At 46.6% G+C, this 21,420-nt stretch overlaps 1 protein-coding gene across 2 annotated transcripts in view; it reads right to left on the bottom strand.

Moving 5' to 3' along the window:
* The window catches only part of LOC116949720 (arf-GAP with dual PH domain-containing protein 1-like), a 60,202-nt gene that overhangs the window by 21,170 nt on the left and 17,612 nt on the right, over positions 1–21,420 (bottom strand). For both annotated transcript variants that reach the window (XM_032967346.2, XM_032967345.2), the window contains exons 2-6: positions 8,125–8,255; positions 3,953–4,044; positions 2,452–2,534; positions 1,843–1,955; positions 599–745 (exon numbers count right to left, since the gene is read on the bottom strand). In XM_032967346.2, coding sequence (XP_032823237.2) covers positions 599–745; positions 1,843–1,955; positions 2,452–2,534; positions 3,953–4,044; positions 8,125–8,255 — 566 coding nt within the window. The remainder of the gene's footprint in view (positions 1–598; positions 746–1,842; positions 1,956–2,451; positions 2,535–3,952; positions 4,045–8,124; positions 8,256–21,420) is intronic.

The following is a 21,420-nucleotide window of genomic DNA, read 5'->3' as shown; positions in this document are numbered from 1 at the left end:
GAGTTATTTGTGATCGCGAGCTACTGAGGAATTTTCCATTTCCTGAGCAACCTGCGACCTTCACTCATTCTTGCAGCGCCGCGTAGCTCTCTGAACCTCCCGAGTAAAAGCTGTGGTAAGCCTCCTCATTGCTTAACGTGGGATGTTGTAGATCGTGGGAGGCAGCCGGTCGCTTTCTTTCAGCTAACCGGAACACCACATCTGTTCGCCATGGTCTCAGATAATCGTCACTGGTGTTGGCCGTGAGCGGGAATCGAACTTGGGTCACCGGATTTGTAGCGCAATGCGCTAACCATTGCACCACTGCTGCACAGGCACCTCACACTATATCACGCACCCCAAGATCAAACAACATCATACAACCACATCATACCACGTCACAAACCAACATAACACGCACCGCACAACGCACAGGTCAGAAAATCCCCAGCGTGAGCCGGTAGCGCCAGCAACATGAAGAGGCAGCAGAGCGAGCAGCAGCCATTGGGTACAGGGAAGTGGGCATTGAGTAGTGAGAGTTGTGTATTTAGCATTGAGCAGTGGGCAGGGGGAACTGGGCAATGGTTTGTGAGCAATGAGCGTGGGGTAGCAGGCCCACCTTGCCCTCTTCGTGGTAGACAAAGAGACTGCGGGTGCTGCCATCCTTCAGGTAGGTGACCTGCAGGCCGTTGGGGTTGCCGATCTTGTCCGGCTGGAACGTTGCATTGATCTCGGCAATTTTCAACTCGTCCTTGGGCTCCTTCGCCTGCCGCAGGCATGGGGTGACGCATCGGCACTCGGTCACCAAACCTACTTTGCTGCACTGCCTCTTGGAGGTGGTACAATAATAATAACTTTTAACGCGCACAATTTTGCTAATGGACGAAAAAGTTGAAGAGCAAATTGCAGGTGCGGAGCCTAGCTCAGAGTTGAAAGCTTGCTGGAACAAGTACGTTCCGGTGACGTATGTGTACATAATTATATCGGATAACTTTAGCGGTATTAAGGCTCCCACAAGGCCATGCGGGAGGGAATGCGGAAGAGTTTGGTGCCAGCTATCATAGAGTGCGATCATGTTGCTACAGTTCTCTGCAGCGAGTACAGTCCAATGTCTTTAAAAACAATGGTGCTGCTACGCTTCTAAATAATATTAATGCGAACCACTTGCACATTCTGAGATTCAGCGGTGAACGGGCCCCACCCTGCAACTTGCAGACGTCTCAGAACGGGAAAGCATTAAGTGCGTTTTTAAAGAAGTTGGTGATTGTACATTATGTGTATGGGGATGGAGTTCCACATGGTGGAAGCAATTACGGAGAAGTGACGGTCGGCAGTCACAGTCCATAAATTTGGGGATGAGCAGATTGAGAGATATGCCGTGAGGTACATTGCGATTTTTTTCCAAGGGAAAAGACGGTAATGACGCCAAGTCCCTTGGAAGAAAACGGACAGCATCCCGCCAGGTGTTCTGTGGTTCTATAGTTTGAGTGCTCAACTGAAAATTGGAAGCTTTTGAGTTCAAATACAGCGGACCACTCTGAGACACGTCGCCAGTGGCCGCCCTGTACAGACTGCAGGAATGTCCACAGCAGACACTCATATAGCACTCAGCCCTTAAAACCTATGCCATGTCAGATGCATGTATGAACAAGGGAATGGCAGTGGAGGAGCTCCTAACAACAACAGGACCCTGTTACTTATGAGGCTGGGAATGAGACCACCGGGCGCGCTTGGGAGTTGAGCATCAACGCACGGGTATGGACGCCGCCTCATGCAGCCTGATTCGATGAATGATCTGTATCGGCCAATATTTGACAAAAAACGTGCCGACGAGTTCCCGCCGATCCCCAAAGATGCACTCACGTCGCTCTTGGTGAAGTACTTGAGCACCCCCTCGCGCTCCGACAGGATGAACTTGCGACGCAGGAACTGGCTGCTGTCCCGTCCGCGCTTCCACAGGTACCCCTCCCGGTAACCTGAGTGCAGGGTTGATGAGTCGAGGGGGCACAGGGGTCACAAGGTGATCACACACGGGGCGATCAAAACATCGCGAGGAAAATAACAAAACGAACACCCCGACACCGTCCATCACACCCCCATGGTGGATAGGTCATTACTTTGTGGTGATATTTCTTATTTTTATAACAATCGTTTACCCAGGAAAGCTTCACTGAGTGACAGCACTCTTGTAATGGGCTTGCCATGTTACAGCACTACAGAAGTTGTCTTGATTGTTATCAAGACCTTTTTCAGGAGGGTCCTGCCAAGTTATTGCAGTAGAGGGCGCTGTTGCAGTGTGTAATCCCAACTGAGTAAACAGTGCTTGTCCTCTTCGACACCAGTCACCGCCATATGTATGTGACATCTCCACACAACAAAGATGAGAGCGGGAAACAGCGTTCTGCTCCGAGTTTGTGATTTATCCGAGACAGCGTTCGGAAGGTCCCTTGCGCGAGCGGCAATCGCCAGCACCTGTGGAGTAGGGCTCCTGCTTCTCGACGTCGATGAATTCGCGGCGCTCGTATCTGGCACGGATCCACTGCTCCTTGAGGACCCTGCGGTAAGGACACAGGCACGCGAGCATGAGGAGACTCGAGCCAAACCCCAGCGGAGCACACGCAGGTTCAAGAGAGCAAACCAATGATCAAGAATTCTAAGTGGGCTTGGCAAGATAAGCCTCAGAGAGATGATGGCTGGCGGTTGAGACTAACTACGGAGTTACCGCCAAAGGAGGTAACACGTCCAAGATGACGTCCAGAGGAAATGAAGCGATGAGCAGGTGCTAGGTAGACTGCTGCATCGCAAGACCATGAAATGACGGTTGGGGGAAGCCTTCATCTAGTAGTGGATAGATCATGGCTGATAACTGTGATAACAGTTAACTAACTACTTTCAGCCAAAACCACCATAAAACTGTGAATACAATGCCCACAATAAAAAACATCTGCAATGGCGAAGCCACGTTTTTCAATAACTTCAGTTTTGGCCCAAGCTTGACGCTATAAAACTTACGTGAAATAATAATGTATTTCTGAAGCATATGCAGTGCACTATTGCATCTTCAAAATCTTCAATTGAGGATTGTGGCCTTGAATCAGGACCCTTTATTGAAGCAGGGAGGAGGAGCTAAAAAAATGTGGCCATCCCAACTTTGAGTTGTTGGTCAAATCAAGAACATGGCCACACATTCACTACTTGAGCTGGAGGTCTGGACAAGGCTGATGGAAGTTGAGTACTGCTGTTTGTGAGCACACGTTGGCGTGTTGATTAATCTGTTGCTTTCCAGCTTGCACGCATTCTCAGCATTACAATTAAACATTTTTTTGGTTCATTCAGAATTCTCTACATTCTCACTTCCTGAATTTCATCCTGATGACATCTGACGTAGTTTCGATCAAAACGTCGTATAACTAGTCGCTAAATTGGGTTGTGAGAATTTTTTCTTAACGTAATGACGAGGGGAGCCGAAACAATAATAATTATACATCTGTTAATCGCTTGTACACGACGTGCCAATTGTATTTATTTGTCTCTGTCTGGTGGTGCAGAATCTTAACGACACAAATTTGGACAAATCACTGTGGCTTAACCTAAAAATCAATGAAATAAACTTTTTTTATTTTACCAGGTAAGGCCCACCGAGATATATAGCTCTTTTTCAGAGGCGACCTGGCCACAAATGATAGCTAAACGAAGTGGCTTATCACGTGCAAAAAATCGAGCAGCAAAATACTCTAAATGCATGTTTCTAAATGTGGAGGGAAAAAAAGCGGAGGATCAGGATAAAAATCCGCACGACCACGGGGAGAAATGCAAACTCCAATTATATGGCCATTAGGGTTGGGCTCGAACCCCTGACCTCCTGTATAGCAGGCGAGGCAGTTAATACATCTCGCCACCGCGGTGTCCGCCGATGACTCATTCACAGGAAGTGTTGTATTTGAGCCTGTGCGGGGCATGGAGTGGCACTCACTGGCAGTCGTCGGCCGTGGGGTGGTAGTAAAAGGGAGGGATCCGCTGCTCGTACAACTCCTTTGCCGCGACATTCCCCTTGCTTGCCATGAACTGCAAAGCAGAAATGGAGAGGGTCATCGCCGTCGCTCCCACGCCCGGTCCCCACTGCAATCCACCACTCCGGAGCTCCCTCCGGCACTCGCACCTCTGCGGCGCGACGCACTGGCACACGCCTCTAGCCCGGCACTCTGGAGGCCGAGTGGTTGGTTCACACATATCTCATCATGAGCAGCATGAGGCTCCCCCCTGGTGGGCGAATTAGCTTGCCAGTCGACAATAGTGCAGCAAGTAGGACGCTGAGCAATCTGTACACATTATTTATTATGATCTGTGCGTTTTTCAGGCGTTCTGAATTCCTCAAATATACCAAAAAATACTCATGAAGGAATCGGCCAAACGCATCAATGCAGGACCCTCTTGTAAGCTGAGACTCAAGAGGCTTTCCTTGGTAAAGTATTACAATTGTAGCGAGTCCAACCGAGTTGCAGACGTTGTTCTTTAGAGGCAACACATTTATTGTAGCATCAACACGTAACACAAAGGGGTAACTGCCCCTTCACCAGATACAGCCTAGGGTGGTGGCTACCCAGCTAACTACACTATACAGAGGAGTTACAGCTACGAAGGGTCTGGCCCTCACTCAGGTCCCGACCACGTGTTGATGCCTGTAGAGCTTCCAGATTGTAGGACGTAGAACTTCAGCTTGTAGAATGCAGCGACCTCGGTTCCTCTCAGGGACCCACCTTATATCCCTCCACGGGTCGGGGCTGCTCTGCCTTCGGCCCCACCCGCCTTCTGGAGCCTTCTAGCTCCCTCTCGATCCCTCTCGAGAGCTCTCCCCGGACACGTGATCACCCCCTAGTCCCCCCACCTGGGGGCCTCTCTATGAATACTCCAGATCACGTGTCTGCGGGGTCAACCAGAGTGCCATGGCCCGGGGCAACCCTGCCCCTGGGCTGACACTCTACTACTCCCCCCTGTGGGAGCCCACACTACATGCTAAGCGTGGTGCCCGCGCTATCCCAGCGCACGCCAAGCCCCGCTAGGGCTGGTACTACACCCGCGTACGGGTGTACGCGATGACAGTGCATCGCACGCCGTGGCACTCTCAGGCCGGCACCATACAGTGACATCCTCGATGTCACTACACAATTATTGTTAGATCGAATTCACAAAGTCTGGGTACACAGTATAATTTGGATCCCGATGGTAGAAATGCAAATCTTGGCATGGCTCCAGACAAGTCGAGATCCAGATTTATTTTTATTCAGACTGCAAGCGAGGCTTCAGACTTTAATCCATAGCAGTAGTTTAATCTGTGAAGATGGATCAGCACATCTGTACGTTAATCACAAAGATTTAGATTCAGATTCCAAAATGAATCCAAATCCAGATCATAAATACTAAACTGTTTTTAGTTCACATTGAGACCACAATAGAGATAGATTTTTGCTTAGTCCTTTCAATCGCTGCCAATCATCAACGTTTCTAGGCATACATTGGCCGCTAGTCGACAATTCTGAGACATAATCATGTGGTTTGGTGACAGACTGTCTCAAGTCCACCATCTTGCCACACCCACCAAGGACAACCGCTTTGCCCATCACCACCCCCACTCGTGTGGGAGGGTAGTGAACCGAAAGTAATCAGTCTCTGATTAAAAATTACTACGCCACTGCATCCAGCCACAGAAAACCTCTCACACGCACACACGGGTGGGCAGCCAGGAACTTAAAACAATTATCAATTTATCCCCCGTGCAGGGCAACATGAGCACGCATTGCTGTGATGATGATCCAGGATTACAAGCAATATCTTACCAAGCAACAAGAAAATATCCACCTGGCTCTTATGGACAGTGGCCAGCCCTCCCATACACCCATAATCTGCCAAGGAGGCTTCTGGCTCAACATGGGCCTCTGGTCACAGTTTGGTGTGAAATTCCTCCAATACTGAGAAAGTGTTTATTTAGTTCTATGAGCCAGTGTCGGCACAAACATTGACGTGCAAAACTCATACAAGCATGCGCCCATGTGCAGTATGCACAGACAGATGGGTGAATGCCATGGCAGAGGACTCAACTCGCAGTTTTAAGATTGCAAGTTCACATCCTCATCTGGGATTGACTCAGTCCATCATCCCACTAGCGTTGATAAAACGACTACCTCTGCGTAGAAAACCAAGAGTACTTGTCCTATGTAACCTGTGCAATTTTCATCACTGGCTACAGGCCACCACTAACTTGAAAAACACTAACATGTCGTCATCATCATCCCTCTCGGGCAGATAAAATGAGCAGCTCCAAGTGAGGCTGCATTCATTGGTACAGGAAAACTAACAATGGTTATTTAACCGACTATTTTAGGAACAAAGAATAGTGTGGCAGATAATCTTACTGGTGACGACTGGTAGCAATCGCTGCCTTAAAATAATCCGAATGCATCATGTCCCGAAGTCGGTAATGGAAATTCCACATACAGTCGACGGGGGACAGTCAGCCCTTGCGGACTCTCCACAAACGTGTATCTAATGATGTTGTAACATCACTCCATGTTTTGCCCGATTCAATCGCCCATATTTGGTGGCTGATTCTGGAGATGCTTACATCAGCGGCACTTGATTTAATTTGCTGACATTCGCCCACGAAACTATGCACATTTTCCCCTTGGCCCATCAAATGTTTGATGACTTGGAAGACTACCAAGCGAACTACAGAGGCAGCAGCAGCACTGAGGCGTCATGGTGGCGCCTCTATATATAAGGCAGCAATGGCGCAGGGTTTGATTCCTGGTCATGCACAACATCAGGAGCACGTTTTATATAAACCTGTCCATGGCCTAATCAATGTTGACTCAGCCTTAAATGTGTACTTTGGAGTGTAAATATCAGTACTCGAGGATAAGGGAGGATTGGGGCTGGCCACATCACCCCCTCATGGACCATAATAGGTGGTCGCTAACATCACTCGACTGCAGTCTACAAATACCAACATTGATATGTTTGCATATATATTACATGTAAAAAATGATACACATTTGAGTGTGCGTGTGTTAACCCAAAACAATGAAGTGTGTTTTCTGACCTGCAACCTACCAGACTGTCACTTGATGTACAATAAAAGTGAACCTAGCCTAGCATGCCATCATTGCCACTGATCAGCGAATGGCAGACAATGTTGCTGTTGCCCGGTTTGTGTACATGTGTAAGCACACTTATTATTTGTGGCCATTCGCAGGCGTGCTTGTATAAGATACGAAGTTCCGTGTAGGCGTATGGTTAGTGTTAAAGTGCAAGAACGTGAAAATGTTGACGCTTTTCCACCTTCACTTCAAACTGGAACCAGTAAATCCAGCTTTTCTACTCTGACTGCCCACGCGACGATGGCTGTGGGTGCCAGCGATTGCGATTCACCCAACAGCCAGGCTTGTAATCGCCATGCCGATGATGAACACAGCTGGACTGTTCCGACGATACTAGCCACCTCCGCCCGGGCTGTCTCATGCGGAAACACCAATCGATTCGGAGCGATGCACGAGACAAGCACACAGGAGCGCATGCCCGCAAGTGTGCGTATATGTCAGTAGCAGCGGCTACCTGGCCCCTCACCCAAACCTGCCATTGAGATTACATCACCCAATGCTCTGTGTGTATGTTGAACTTCTTTCGCACAATATGTAGCCAACCATGTTAATCGGAGGTGCGAGGAAGGACACTGGCTCCAAAATCAATTTTGGATCAGTTCACCATCTCCAAGATCCTCCATGGACTTTGTCCCTTCCTTCCTCTCCCCCGTCATCTCACTACTCCAATCACATCTTCTTGGCTTTATTCACATCTTGCACCCCCAGTCTGGACCTCCCTCCCCCAGCCATCCCTGCTGTCGACTCCCTGCCCCTGTTCAAGTTCAGGCTCAAAACCTTCCTCTTCTCCTTCTCTGCCTTCGACCGACAGCCTCTTTCTCTCCATGAAATGAACTCGCCCACTGTTTCTCTACAGCATCTTGATTTCCGGTACCACGGAGATGCTACATAAACCCAGTGTACTGTGACAGTTGTGAAGGCGAGTGGGATCGGTATTATAGGTACAATATCATGACCAAGGTTTGAAGGTCACATGGTGTGGTCACCTGACCTCCACTTGCTCATCCTCCCAAAAGTCGAGGCGGAGGGACTTGACGCGGCTGACCTCCGTCATGTTGCGGTGAATCCCAGAGCAGTGCAGGCAGATGAACACCCCGAGTGTGTATGACGCCCAATCAGGATCTGCAATGCACATTCACACGCACATACAACTTTGACAAGACTGTTCGGGCAGGTGCTGTTATTGAAGGCAGACACGGCATACGAGGGGGTGGGTGGCAATCACCACACCCGGCTGCCTTTGTCTCTCAAGTACTGATAAAGACACACCACATCAGGAAGAAATTTAAGGCTGAGTCGACCTTGGGGAGGACCATGACTGGTGGAGATATTCATTGCCTTTTTTGGATGCGAGTGGGAACGGAACTCTGGTCAGAGTCCGTGAAGCAGTGTGCTAACCACTGCACTACTGCTCCACAACATAACAGTATCTTCTTTGGTTATTTCGGTAAAGTCACGTAGAATGAGAATAAAATAATAAATTGATAAAATAAAATAACACAATAATATTCTCACGACGTTTCGGCCACAACACAAGCGGCCTTCATCAGGTGAAGGGACGAGACTGTCTGGTAGGACAGCGCTGGAGTGAAAAAGCCACGTTCAGATCACGACCTTTAAGCTGTGTGAGAGGAAACAAAGCGCCCTCAACTTTAGCAACACACACAGCTTAAAGGTCCTGATCTGAACGTGGCTTTTTCACTCCAGCGCTGTCCTACCAGACAGTCTCGTCCCTTCACCTGATGAAGGCCGCTTGTGTTGTGGCCGAAACGTCGTGAGAATATTATTGTGTTATTTTATCAATTTATTATTTTATTCTCATTCTACGTGACTTTACCGAAAGAACCAAAGAAGATGAATCATTGCAGTCACGAAGGCTTTAAATCGAAACATAACAGTAGACAAGACATACAAAGTAATGCACTGCTAAACAGTCACACACAAACACTCCCACACAACCACACAAACCCATACATAGAAACAGAGACACACAAAGATCCACTGTTTAAGCCAGAAAGAGCGGGTGGGGTGAGCTATATAGTAAACACCACCAATGCCTGAACGACACATTTTGTTTTGCAGCAGAGTTTGTATAAGCGGGTAAACTCAGAACCGGTTTCAATTTTCAGGGTCTCATCGGCAGACTCGGACCAGTTAAATAAGTGGTGCTGGATAGTCAGATTTTATAGCACAGAGTTCTGTATAAAGTGGAGCAAATTTGAAGATGGAGTTCCCATAGGGGAGGTCCACAGCAGTCATTTCCGGGAACAACAAAGTCAAAATAAAGTGACAAGATTGGCAGCCTTGGAGACGGGGCTGGAAATTCCTCATTACTATGAAATGTGGCATGTGGGTAGCTTCCAGACTGCACACAATGCAAAAATTCTAAAAATAGACTTTTGTCTTTTTTTTTGGGGGGGGGGGGGGGGGCAATAATGCATATATTTTGCACGGCAAATGAGCTGTGATGTCACATCTGTCATGTGACCCGTATGCGGAAGAGTAACGGAGTGTGCCTGCTGATGTCACCCTCCCAACCCTCCGTGGGTAAAGTGAAATACAAACGTGTTGCAGGTCTAAGGCATTCTTCGCGCAGCATTGCTTTATTATTTCAGTCGTTTATTGCTGTACGCACCCTGAAAGTTGTGCGTGTCTGCAGAAAGCGTGTGTATGTGTACCTATGGACGCGCGCGTGTGTGTGTGTGTGTGGGGGGAGGGGTAGTGTAGTGGTTAGTGCACTGCGCTACAAGCCCGGCGACCCGAGTTTGATTCCCACCTCATGGCCACCACCGGTGACGATTATTTTAACCGCTCCTGGGCCTCCCCTAGGTCGAATCAGCCTCAAACGAGTAACTCGTGTGGTGTGTGAACATCACTACTTGGGAGACAAAGGCGGCCGGGCGTGGTGAATCCAAGTTCCGGGTGAAGCCGGGTAGTAAAGCTAATCACATATATACAGGCATACCTCGCCTAGCGCACCAGCGAACCATGCGGATTCGTCAAAGTGCTCTTTGTCACAAAAATGAATAAAATCAAAGCAAATAGAAAGCGCTTATGAGTGAGAACACCGAGCAGCAGCCCTGGCCAGAGAAACGTCCCCACCCCCATCATTCGCTCAGCCAATGAGAGTTAAGTACACTGAGCCAACCAGACACCACCCACAGCGATTCGATTATCACGATTCATTGTTACGATTACTTAAAAAATATAGTTTATTGTCTTTCAATGGTAAGCCAGGTGAGAACTCACCAGACCAGGATACAGTTTCAGGCCCCACCTAAAAGAATCTCACGAGAGAAATTCAGACTGAGGACATCACTAAGACAACGGAGGTTCTGGAGCTCTTCTCTGAGAATGTCCTGGACTGCGGGCACAGCATCTCCCACAACCTCGTCTCCTACTGCTCCCATGTTGGAGGAGTACCGTAAAATGCACTCGTGAATAGAATACATAATACTTACTGATGTCATAATAAGTTATTATTTATATTTCTCAAATAATGTTTACCATCTGTATTATTAGTACGAAATTAATCAAGCAGTGGGGAACGTATCCTTATATATAAAACGGAATGACCCCTTTTAGCACCAATTTGATTTGCACTCACTTCTCTAGGAACGCATCTCGAGCACTACGTGAAGTCTACCTGTACTAACAACATCCCGTAGGGCAATGGGACGTGCAAAGAAAGCTCTTTGAGAGCGGGTCTCCACTCCCAACACCTGACCTAACCCAACCTTTATACAGAACACCTCACCAACTTGAGCAGAGCACAAGGTCCAGGGTAGAAGTACACAAGCGCAAACAGAAATACACAGCAGAAAATAGCATAAGGACAGCCTGGAATGGAGTAAACGGAGGAGGCATCCAACTCCTCTCCCCATCCTCTCCACCAGCACGAAGAAACCCCTCGTGCTGCACTCCCCGTGAGGAGACGTGAAAATGGACAAAAACCCGAAACAAAAAGCGGCGTATTCGGCGCCAATCCCTTATCCCCCAGATTTTTTAGGAGCAAGGTCTCCTGAGGAGAAACTTGACGTGGGGATGGATGGGTAGGCATTCCACAGTGGACGGTGGCATTAACTGGAAACAAGTTTTTACCAAGGTACAAATTTTTTTATTCCATAACAATGTCGCTGTCCACTGGTCTTGTTATTCTATACAAGTTAGCAACACGTGCAAAAGCTGGTGCGCTGTCGGAGGGGCAGGGTTTCCCTACAAGACTGCCGCCAAAACCGCCCAGCGAAATGCGACGTCCTGAGAGAAGACTGCATCCAAGCATCCAATTGATAATGCCAAGAAAGTGTGTGGGGCGACTTCCACTTGGCCATCTTGCAGATTGCCTCCAACGGTTGGCAATGCTGTGCCACACTCCGTCAGCCGCACGGACAGCCTAACCGTCAAGGCTGGTTTGACTCTTAGAGCTTTGCCGATGAAGATGAACAGCTGCTGTGTATCTCACTAGTTGGCCGTTCTCAGTAGCTAAGACTTCAGGACTCTGGCCACATCTAGGGATGTGGAGCACCCTCTACTTCCTGGAAGCGTAGGGTGCCAAGCACAGGGTTGGCAAGATGCAACTCCTGTTGATGGTGAAAAGCAGACGCCACTTTCGACAAGAATAGAGGCGATTTCGTCAAAACTATCTCATACGGCTGAAAAACAATAGATGGGAGGGTGAGTTAATAAGGCGTGTAAGGCCCCAACACTCCATGCTGATGTAATAGCTACTAAGAAAAAAGTTTCCAGGGTTAGGGGTTTGGACGTTGTAACCATCGGCTCAAACGACAGCCTCGTGAGGGCATCAACACCAGGCAGAGGTTCCAAGGGGCACCAGCAACCGGGCACTACAGCCAGGCTAACGAAATCGCCCTCAGGAGCCGAGAGAGCACAGGGGCTGCCCCTGTGCTCTCTAGGCTCTGCAGTTCAGCTGCTCATAAGAAGCCGAGATCGCGGCAAGGTCGAACTTCATGAATGCTATCAAGCGCCTACACTAACAAACCGCTTCTGGAGGTGGCTCACTATAACCGAAAGACCACAGGTTAGAGGGTCTTGATGCGCCGAGACACACCAATGCAAGAAGGCATTCCAGTGCGAGGCATATACCCTGACCATGGACGGCCTCCTGGATTTTAACAGCAGCATCTGACACTTGGTCAGAGAACCTCTTATCCACTCAACATCCAGGCAGTCCGTTGTAAATGCTCCCTCATAATCCTTGGGCCAGACCAGCTTCGGTACCACCCAAGGTGACAAAACTTCAATGGTGTAATTTTATTTGTTACACCAACAGAAGTAAAATAATACATGATAACCTTTCCAAATGAGCAGCCGTTTAATTTTTCTCGCAGGAAACCTGTTTTGCACTTATCGCAATCACGCCAATTTGCCCGGACGTTACAAATAAAACATTCCAACACCGCTGCTGTTTATTAAGAAATAAATAATTTACCAAATGGATGTTTGCCCCTAAGGCATGTATTTCATACATATTCTTGCATGTATTTACGCTTGTTCTTCAATTTCAGTGACTTAGTCAAGTCTGGAATAGATTGGCGCTATCTCTTTTCCTTCTGTTTCTAGCAGCTTGTTTGCTCATGATCATTTACTGGCAGGTGAGGCAAGTACTGGTGGTTATGTATTATTTCTGTTCAGTAAAGATATCTGAAGTGCTAACTTTACCCTCAATGTATTGTTAATGTACCTGTTAATATTATTAGTTCAGGCCAGGTACTACAGGCAAAAATAATGATTTTTGTTTAGTTTGTCAATTGATATTTTTTTATATTTTGCTTCTATAAATTTAACAAAGTCATAGTAACAAAGTTATTGGTATTGGTAATAATTGTGTGCATGTTATTGAAAGATGATTAAAATCATAAAAACAAACTATTTATATTTTATAAATAGTTAGTTTTTATGATTTTATACAAACTTCGCCAAGTTAACAAAGCCTTACATTTGAGTTTTTTAGCGTCTTTCATCTCAATTTGTCTCTGCATTTTAAGAAATAACCTAGTTGAATTTCATATAATTGAAAAGCTTATACTGGTAGGAACCTCCTAGTTACACCAGCCCACAGGGGATTATTGTGTCCGTCCGTCCGTCGTGCATCCAAAAATGGGAGGGGTGGGGCTGGGTGGGGAGGGAGGGGCTGGGTGAGGAGGGGAGGGTGGGGGGTGGGAGGGGTGGGGCTGGGTGGGGCTGGGTGGGGAGGGGCTGGTCACCCCGTGGTGCCCTTATAAAACTCAACGTTTAACCTACTCACGCCGGCTTGTGCCCGCCCTCACAGTTGGGCATATTTGCAGAATACACCACGCCGCTGTTGACCCTGGCCATTGACCGAGCAACCCAATGTTCCTACCAGCTCCCTCCGCAGGAATGTGTTTCTCTGGAGCAGATATCTAGCTTCGTCATATATGGCTATTTACTTTGCTGCCATGGCAATAAGAGGCGGTTCGACCTCCAGCCGCTCCCTAGCGCGCTGCCAGCCAGCGATGCGTTAGCGAGTGGGGTGAGCGCCACGTGGCGCAGGGCAGCGCAGCCCCGAGAGCGGGTCGACATCCGCAGAGAGAGAGAGAAGTGGCTGTACCGAAGATTAATAAATACCTTAAAATTACGTACCGTGTCGGAGCCACTTATTACACTAGCATTACAATGCCAGAACTGGCATTGTGATTTTCTCAAAATTACATTTTGCATTCCGAGTTTGACAACTCATGTTTCATAATAGGTATAGCCACATAATTCTACATACTGCTTCCTACTTGGAATAGCTAGAAATGTTCAGAGGGATTTCTTTAATATCTTTTGTCATTTTCATTTTATGTGGTATTATATCTAAATTGGTGAAAATCTTGTTTTTTAACATGTGTCAAGTGTATTTTAACATGATTAACCGAAAGAACAATTACCAACCAATTAGTTATTGATCACATTCAAACAAACCAAACAGTTCTGACTTCATCTAGTAAGTCAATACTGTGTTTTACATCATATGCAAATTTGTAAATATTTAATGAGATACACAATATGCATAAATGAATGGGGGGGAAAGTCACAACACAAAAAAAATCTTATATTTTTGTGTATATGCATCTGGTAATTTTTCATTCTGATAAAAGGACAGGAATTTATTTTGCATAGTCACCTGTAGTACCTCCCCTTAATTTAGTTAAGATGAATTTTACCCTTTATCAATGATAGTTTTGCTTTTGGGTTGTAACTCTCTGCTGCCGTAAATGTGTAACCAAAGTACTGACAGATTAATTTAGGTTTTGCAAAGTAATGATGATTTCTGATTGTACTGTATGGTGCAGATGTCTCAGCTGCCTATCACACACTCAGATGTGTACACGGAATTCATGGAAGGAGGCTTCTCAGTTCAACTGGACTCCACCAATCCCTTTGGCCGAATCCCTGTTGACCAAGCTATACACAAATATTGAAAAGACACCCAGACAGCTGGAGGGACAAAGGGATTCAGCTTGAAGCCAGGAGCCGTGACCAAATATTTCCTAACAGCTGAATACAGAAGCATGTACCTCAGACAGCTGAGAGACCTGATAGGTCAAGGCAGGTCCAAACTGTCCCATCCAGATCTACAGGGTCCAAGGATCAAGAGAGATGAAGCAGATGTACAGTCTCTCATTGACATTATGGAGAATAACTGGATCAATCCTATGTCCCCTGATGAGACAGATCTGGTTAGCCTCTCCACTGGCACCATGGCTCCACCTGATGTGACCAGGGATCTCTTGAGAGCTCCTGAGATAGGAGAAGAGGCCTACCAGGTATTCAAGCAAACAAGGTTAGCCGAGGACCCACCATCTGTGAAATTCCACAACAGGATGACCAAGCAAAGTCTGAAGACATTCTCCAATATCAGCACAAAAACAGCACATGGAAAGAAAGCACATGATGTGGTTCTGAAGGCAGATAGAAACCTGTTTAGCCACATGATTCTGGTGGCTGAAAGCAGGAAGGTGAATATGAAGGATGTCCTTGCCCACCCACTGGGCCCACTGCCATGGGCACTGGCAAATGCTGATGGGTCCCTACGAAAAAAACAAACAAGGCTGCACTTGCCAGAAAGCTTGAAAAGAATGTCTCCTGCAGAAGACATCCCAACCCCATCTACTTCCATCATTGATGGGATGAGCCTGGTCCAAAAAATGAATGGCAACAACAAAACCTTTGCATACGTGGCAGAGTCAGCTTTGACCCAGGTCCTCCACCAGGGGGCACAGAGTGAGAGGATTGATGTTGTTTTTGATGTATACCGACAGACTTCGATCAAAGATGCTGAACAACTGAACCGGGGTGCAGACACCACGTCCAGCAGTGAAGAAAATTCCTGTGCAGTCCCTCCAACAAGACCAGTCTCATCCAGTTTCTGGTGGAAGAGTGTAAACTCCCACGATACAGAGAGATGCTGCATGGCAAGGTGTTGTACATGACCTGTGAGGAAATCTGCTACAAGTTGGCAGAAGATGAGTGTGAGGAAGTAGCAGAGCTGCACTCCACGAATGAAGAAGTAGACATCCTTCTGCTCCTGCATGCATTGCATGCAAAAAATTGTGGGCTCAAAGGCAGTTATCACAGCTGAGGACATTGATGTAATGGTGCTTTGTCTTGGCTTCCAGAAGGACATCACCTGTCCCATCTACGAGAAGTGTGGGACACAACTACACACGGTTTGTCGATATCAGCAAACTGGCAAGGTCACTTGGAGACAGCATCTGTGACAGCCTAATGGCTTACACGCCTTCACAGGCTGCGACACTGTCAGTGCATTTGCCGGTCGAGGGAAGCTGAATGCCCTGAAGATAGTGAGAAAGGACACTTCCTGCCAAGAGACTTTTAGTCGACTGGGGCAGTCATAGAATGCGAGTGATGAGCCGTTCCAGAAAATTTAGCAGTTCACCTGTCGCATGTACGCTGCTAACAGCAGCACTGGTGAGGTGAACGAACTGCGCTACCAGCTCTTCTGCACCAAAAGGGGAGACGTCGAGTCCAGGCAGCTGCCACCATGTAGAGACTGTTTCTTCATGCATGTTCAACGAGCCAACTATCAGGCAGCAATCAGGAAGTGCTGTCTGCAGGCAAACCCTGTGGTGCCAAGCCCTACTGAGTATGGATGTACAGACGATGATGGCAAGCTGGCCATTTACTGGATGTGCTCCCCACCCACACCAGATGTGGTCTTGGAACTGCTAGCATGCAAGTGTGTGCGTTCATGCAAAATGCAAAGCTGCACGTGCCTGTCAAATGGACTGACATGCACAGACATCTGCAGGTTACAGACCTGCAGTAACCAAAAACTGCAGCATGATCCAGAACCTGACTTTGAACTCGGGGAGTCAGATGATGAGATAGACGAGAAGTTTGATGAGTGACACAGGGTGGTGATTCCGATGGTATTACTGTGGTACTAGTAGTATACATTAATGCACAGTGTGGTGATTCTGGAGTCGGTTACCATTGTTAACACCATCTAAGTACACACAGAGCTTTATAACAATAATGTAACCTTCTTCACATCTACCCATCACTAACGATATATGGGATTACATGTATTATTGACTAAGTATATGCGAATGTAAATGTTTATAATATTTATGACATTGTCATCCTCTCAGCCGACAAGGGCAATGCCACTGTCATCGTGGATAAAAACCACTTACAACAACAAAATTCAGGACCTTCTTAAGGATAGCAGCTATACCAAAATGAACAGAGATCCCACCAACCGCCTAGCCACAAAAACAACAATATCACTAAATCGACTTCTCTAATCGATCAGACCAAGCAGAGCTTCCCCAAAGCCTTCGGCTGCTAGACCACCCAGATTTTATGGCCTTCCAAAAATCCACAAAGTAGGTACCCCGCTCCGTCTTATCGTCTCCACCATTAACTCACCCACCTACAAACTGGCCCGATTTCTGTCTGAGACCCTGCTTCCTTTCACGGGCAAGTCCACCGCAACTGTATGTAACTCAGCTCACTTGGTTTCTCTAATCAAGGACATCTCACTGTCTCCGGATGATTTGCTTGTCAGTTTCGATGTAGTCTCTCTGTTCACAAATGTACCCGTACTTGACACCATTGCAATCAATGAAGACTTGGTCCAAAAAGGATTGAATCCAGATGTACCAACTTTGGTAAGGCAGTCTTACCAACACATACTTCACCTGGAATGGTACATTCTACAAACAAAATGAGGGTATCCCAATGGGTTCTCCCTTATCGCCAGTGGTAGTGGTAGTGAATGTTTTCATGGAGAAATTTGAGACAGATGCCATCCAGACATCCACCCTACGTCCTTCCTTGTAGAAGAAATACGTAGATGACATGTTCGTCATCTGGCCACATGGCCTGGCAGCACGGAACTAATTTATCAACCACATAAATTCCATACACCCGTCTATCAAATTCACCACGGAAGTGGAAAAGGATGGCAAGCTACCATTCCTAGATGTTTTGATCGAGAAGAGACCTGATGGCTCGTTGGGACATTCGGTCTACAGGAAAGCCACCCACACGGATGCCTATATAAAGCCCGACTCCCACCACCATTCAGTCCAGAAAAATTCCCTCATCAAAACACTACACCATAGGGCCCGTTGCATCTTCGACAAGCACCACCTAGCTAGTGAGTTGGAGCACGTATACCAAGCCCTCAGGATGAATGGATACTCGGACCGTACAATTCGCAAAGCTGCCTCCCCAGCAATGGGGAGACAAACTTCTGAGGATCCAACCAAAACCATCACTTTGCCATACATAGCAGGGGTTACCAAAAAGATTTCCAAACTCTTAAACAAACACAGGATTCAGGTTCGTTTCAACACAATACACACAAACCGTGATTTAATCCCATCTGTAAAGGATGCGATTCCTGACATGCAATACCCTGGTGTCTACAAACGAAGTTGTGGTTGTGGCGGCAGTTACATTGGGGAAACGACATGTCTCGGAACACGTTCGTGAACACAAGGTGGATCTGAAACACGGTAGGACCAATACCTCTGCCGTTGCTTATCATTGTTTTAACGCTGTGGGCTCACACGAAATAGATTTTTCCATGACGGAGGTACTTTGCAAACCCACCGGCTTCCTTCAGAGATTTGTTCATGAAGCCATCCAGATATATAAACACAGACACAACTTCAACCGAGAAGATGGGTACAAACTGAGCAATCATTCGAAGGACATTATTAACCAGGTAAAGTTTTATGTGACTGTGATGTTTCCATCCTATCTATGTCAGCTGTTATTTCCGACTCTGTGTCTCTCTCTATGACTCTCTCTTAGATCTCTCATGCTCACATGTGCTTTGCATTGCACTCTCATGTCTTTGGATTGTACTCTCATGCTCTCATGTTCTTTGGATTGCACTCTCATACTCTCACATGCCCTTTGGATTGCACCCGTTGGGTTGCACTCCCTCGTCGAGGAGGCCACTCTCCTCCTTTTCTACAGTTACATGCTAATTTCTCACATTAACATCATGCTACTCTCACATTAACATAGTCATTTCGTGCCCTCTAATTTCTCATATTAACATCATGCTAATCTCTCACATTAACATAGCCACTTCCGTGCCCTCGTCGAGGAGGCCACTTTCCTATCTTACAGTTACGTGCTAATTTCTCACATTAACATCACTAGCCCCGGCCACTTCTTTATGACCCTTAGGCTACACCCATTTCAAACCTTTTAAAAAGTCTGCCTCAGAAGCAGACCATGCTTTCCCACCTGATGACGGACGCTTGTGTTGCGCCCGAAACGTCGTGATTTATTTTATTTTATACCTACGTGACTTTACCAAAAGAACCAAACAGTATAGTTCCTCACCTCACTATGGTATTCCTTATTATCCTGTGTTTTCATTGTGTATTTAAACAAATAAAGACCAGTTTGTGACCTAACTGCCTTTGGTCTAGGTAGTTTCAGTAATAATGCTGATTTCATCGTTCCGGACGCCTGTCATAGGGTATGGGTATAAAAGTCATGGAAACTACAACTAAGCTGCCACTCCGCAAAGGTTATCATATCAGAATGTCCCACACACATGGAGGATTGCAAAAATCATTACTAGACTTTGCCACCTCAGACGGTACCAATAAGTGGGCCCATGGACCATCACACTTTTTTTTTAATTGCCAGCTAATGGTAGCACTAGCCTATGTTACATGTACTTACGTGGTGCAGAGATGAAAGTAAGGGGTACTGGGTAGAGGTTGGAGTAAGTCAAGTGGCAGGGGTGAAGACCTGCCCCCAAAGACTTTTCTGCACATATTCCGTGGCCCTGCAGGAATTGCTAATATGTATTTAATAAGAAGACAGGTGGATGGTGAAATTGTAATGGAAAAGGAATGATGGCCCGAGTCAACCCATGCCCAGGTTTTTTACTTTTTGTTGTGAGGCAAGCGCTCCGCCCTCGCACGGTGATGTCTCTGACATTTTAAACCATGGGGCTGGTCAGCCCCTCATTAAGGGATGGCTCTCTGAAGGAATATATAATCAGCACAGCTTTTGCAAACATCACCGACTCACACCGTCACGGACTCACCTGCGTCATGACCTTTCACCACAAAACATGACCGCCGCTGCCACGAATCATCAATGAGTTACACCAAATCAATGGACTCGGCGATTTTGCAAAAAAATACAATCTGTGGCACCGTGGAGTAAAGGTATCCATTGATTTAGAAACGTTCGTACAATATTTTGCGTTATCATGGACACGTTTAGATTAATGTAATCAAATTTCTGCGTAAACGAAATTTCACGTGGCATGTGCCATGAGATGAAACAAGAAGCACCCGGGAGGCTATGCCATACATCTGCAACAGCGTCATGGTGTCCCTGCAGTGCAACAGTAATGCCCCCACATCACCTCAGTTATTCCAACATGTAGACCAGACCGTTTTATGAGTTCCCTGAAAAGGTAAATAATTTTTGCTTTCAATTATCATGCAATTGTTTTAACATTTGTGTTCTTCGTTATTATTTTTGTATTGTGAAAAGTTAAATAAGTGTATATTTTAAAGGTTACGAGGATAGTTGGAATGACTGGCAGAAACACATTGCTAATTTTTGTATTAAATTCATGGGAAAAGCCATTTCTGATTTAGTTAATTTCGTTTTATGTGTGTTTTTTAAAGAATTCATCCCTTTCGTAAATCGAGGGATAGCTGTAGTTGACTCACTCGGAAGGTTGTCAATAAAAATCCTGTTTGGGGGGGGGGGGGTCCACATCATCCCCTCAGGGTTCACAAAATGGGTCCCACTATGCGCTCAGGACCAACCACAGAAATGAGCATTGCTCCGCTCTGGTTCAAGTGGGAACAAAGACCCCCTGACTGCGATACGAATCTAGACCACGTGGAATGGTGGTTTATAATCCATACCATTAAAGATTTGTTCATGGCAATTAATTGACCAGCAGTGACTGTACCAAGCTGAAAAACGTCAGCGGTAAGCAGACAGCAACATCCTTTACACGGCTCTGCCATGGCGGTGGTGTCTGAGTCAGTGTTTATTAAACGAGGCGGGTAGCCTGGGCGTAGATTTGATTTTCACGTCTAGTCTTTCCCATGACTCGGCACACACAAGCCTGGGTTTTGTGTTTGCGTGGTAGTTCCAACACAAGCGGGGCATACAGAAAACATGTAGACACGGACATTTCTCAATGTCTGCATCTGTATAATTTGAAAAGCCCTTCTTATTCTGTCAGAAAAATACTCGTTGCACAAGGTCCTGTTGCAGACGTCTGCCAAATTATTTTTCAAGCGCTTATTTTAAGTTTAAAGGAATACCCTTAGTTACGAGAAGTGAACATTCAAATACTATTGCGCAAAACAATCCACCCGAAGCCTACTTGCGGTGCTGCCTCCTTAGAGGACCACCTTACTGTCCTGCATCCCACACACACCACCATACTCTGTGTGTGTGTGTTCCACGAACCTCATTTCCAAACCATGCCTTCTTCGCTCACATGGCTTGGATGGCCGTAACGCTTCAGGGGCCACACACAGAGTCTCTAGTTCTTGTGTTGGAGTAACTATGAATTCGCACCAATGTTCAGTGAATAAACGAGTACATAATTAGGATTAAACCATTTTTCTGACTAACAAGAGCGGACGATCTCTGCTCATAAAAGAATTAGGTCACAAAACAGCAGTGGTATGGCCATTTAATTTCGGCCGAAACTGCTTTTCCCGCAAATTAATTAGGCCCCAGGTGGCTCGAAAGCAACGTTGATTTTGCACGCTGCCTGAAT

Source organism: Petromyzon marinus, chromosome 37 (assembly GCF_048934315.1).
Source record: "Petromyzon marinus isolate PM22_M1 ecotype Great Lakes invasive population chromosome 37, UKy_Petmar_22M1.pri1.0, whole genome shotgun sequence".
NCBI classification, from domain to species: domain Eukaryota; kingdom Metazoa; phylum Chordata; class Hyperoartia; order Petromyzontiformes; family Petromyzontidae; genus Petromyzon; species Petromyzon marinus.
This window is presented reverse-complemented; position numbering and strand designations above follow the sequence as displayed.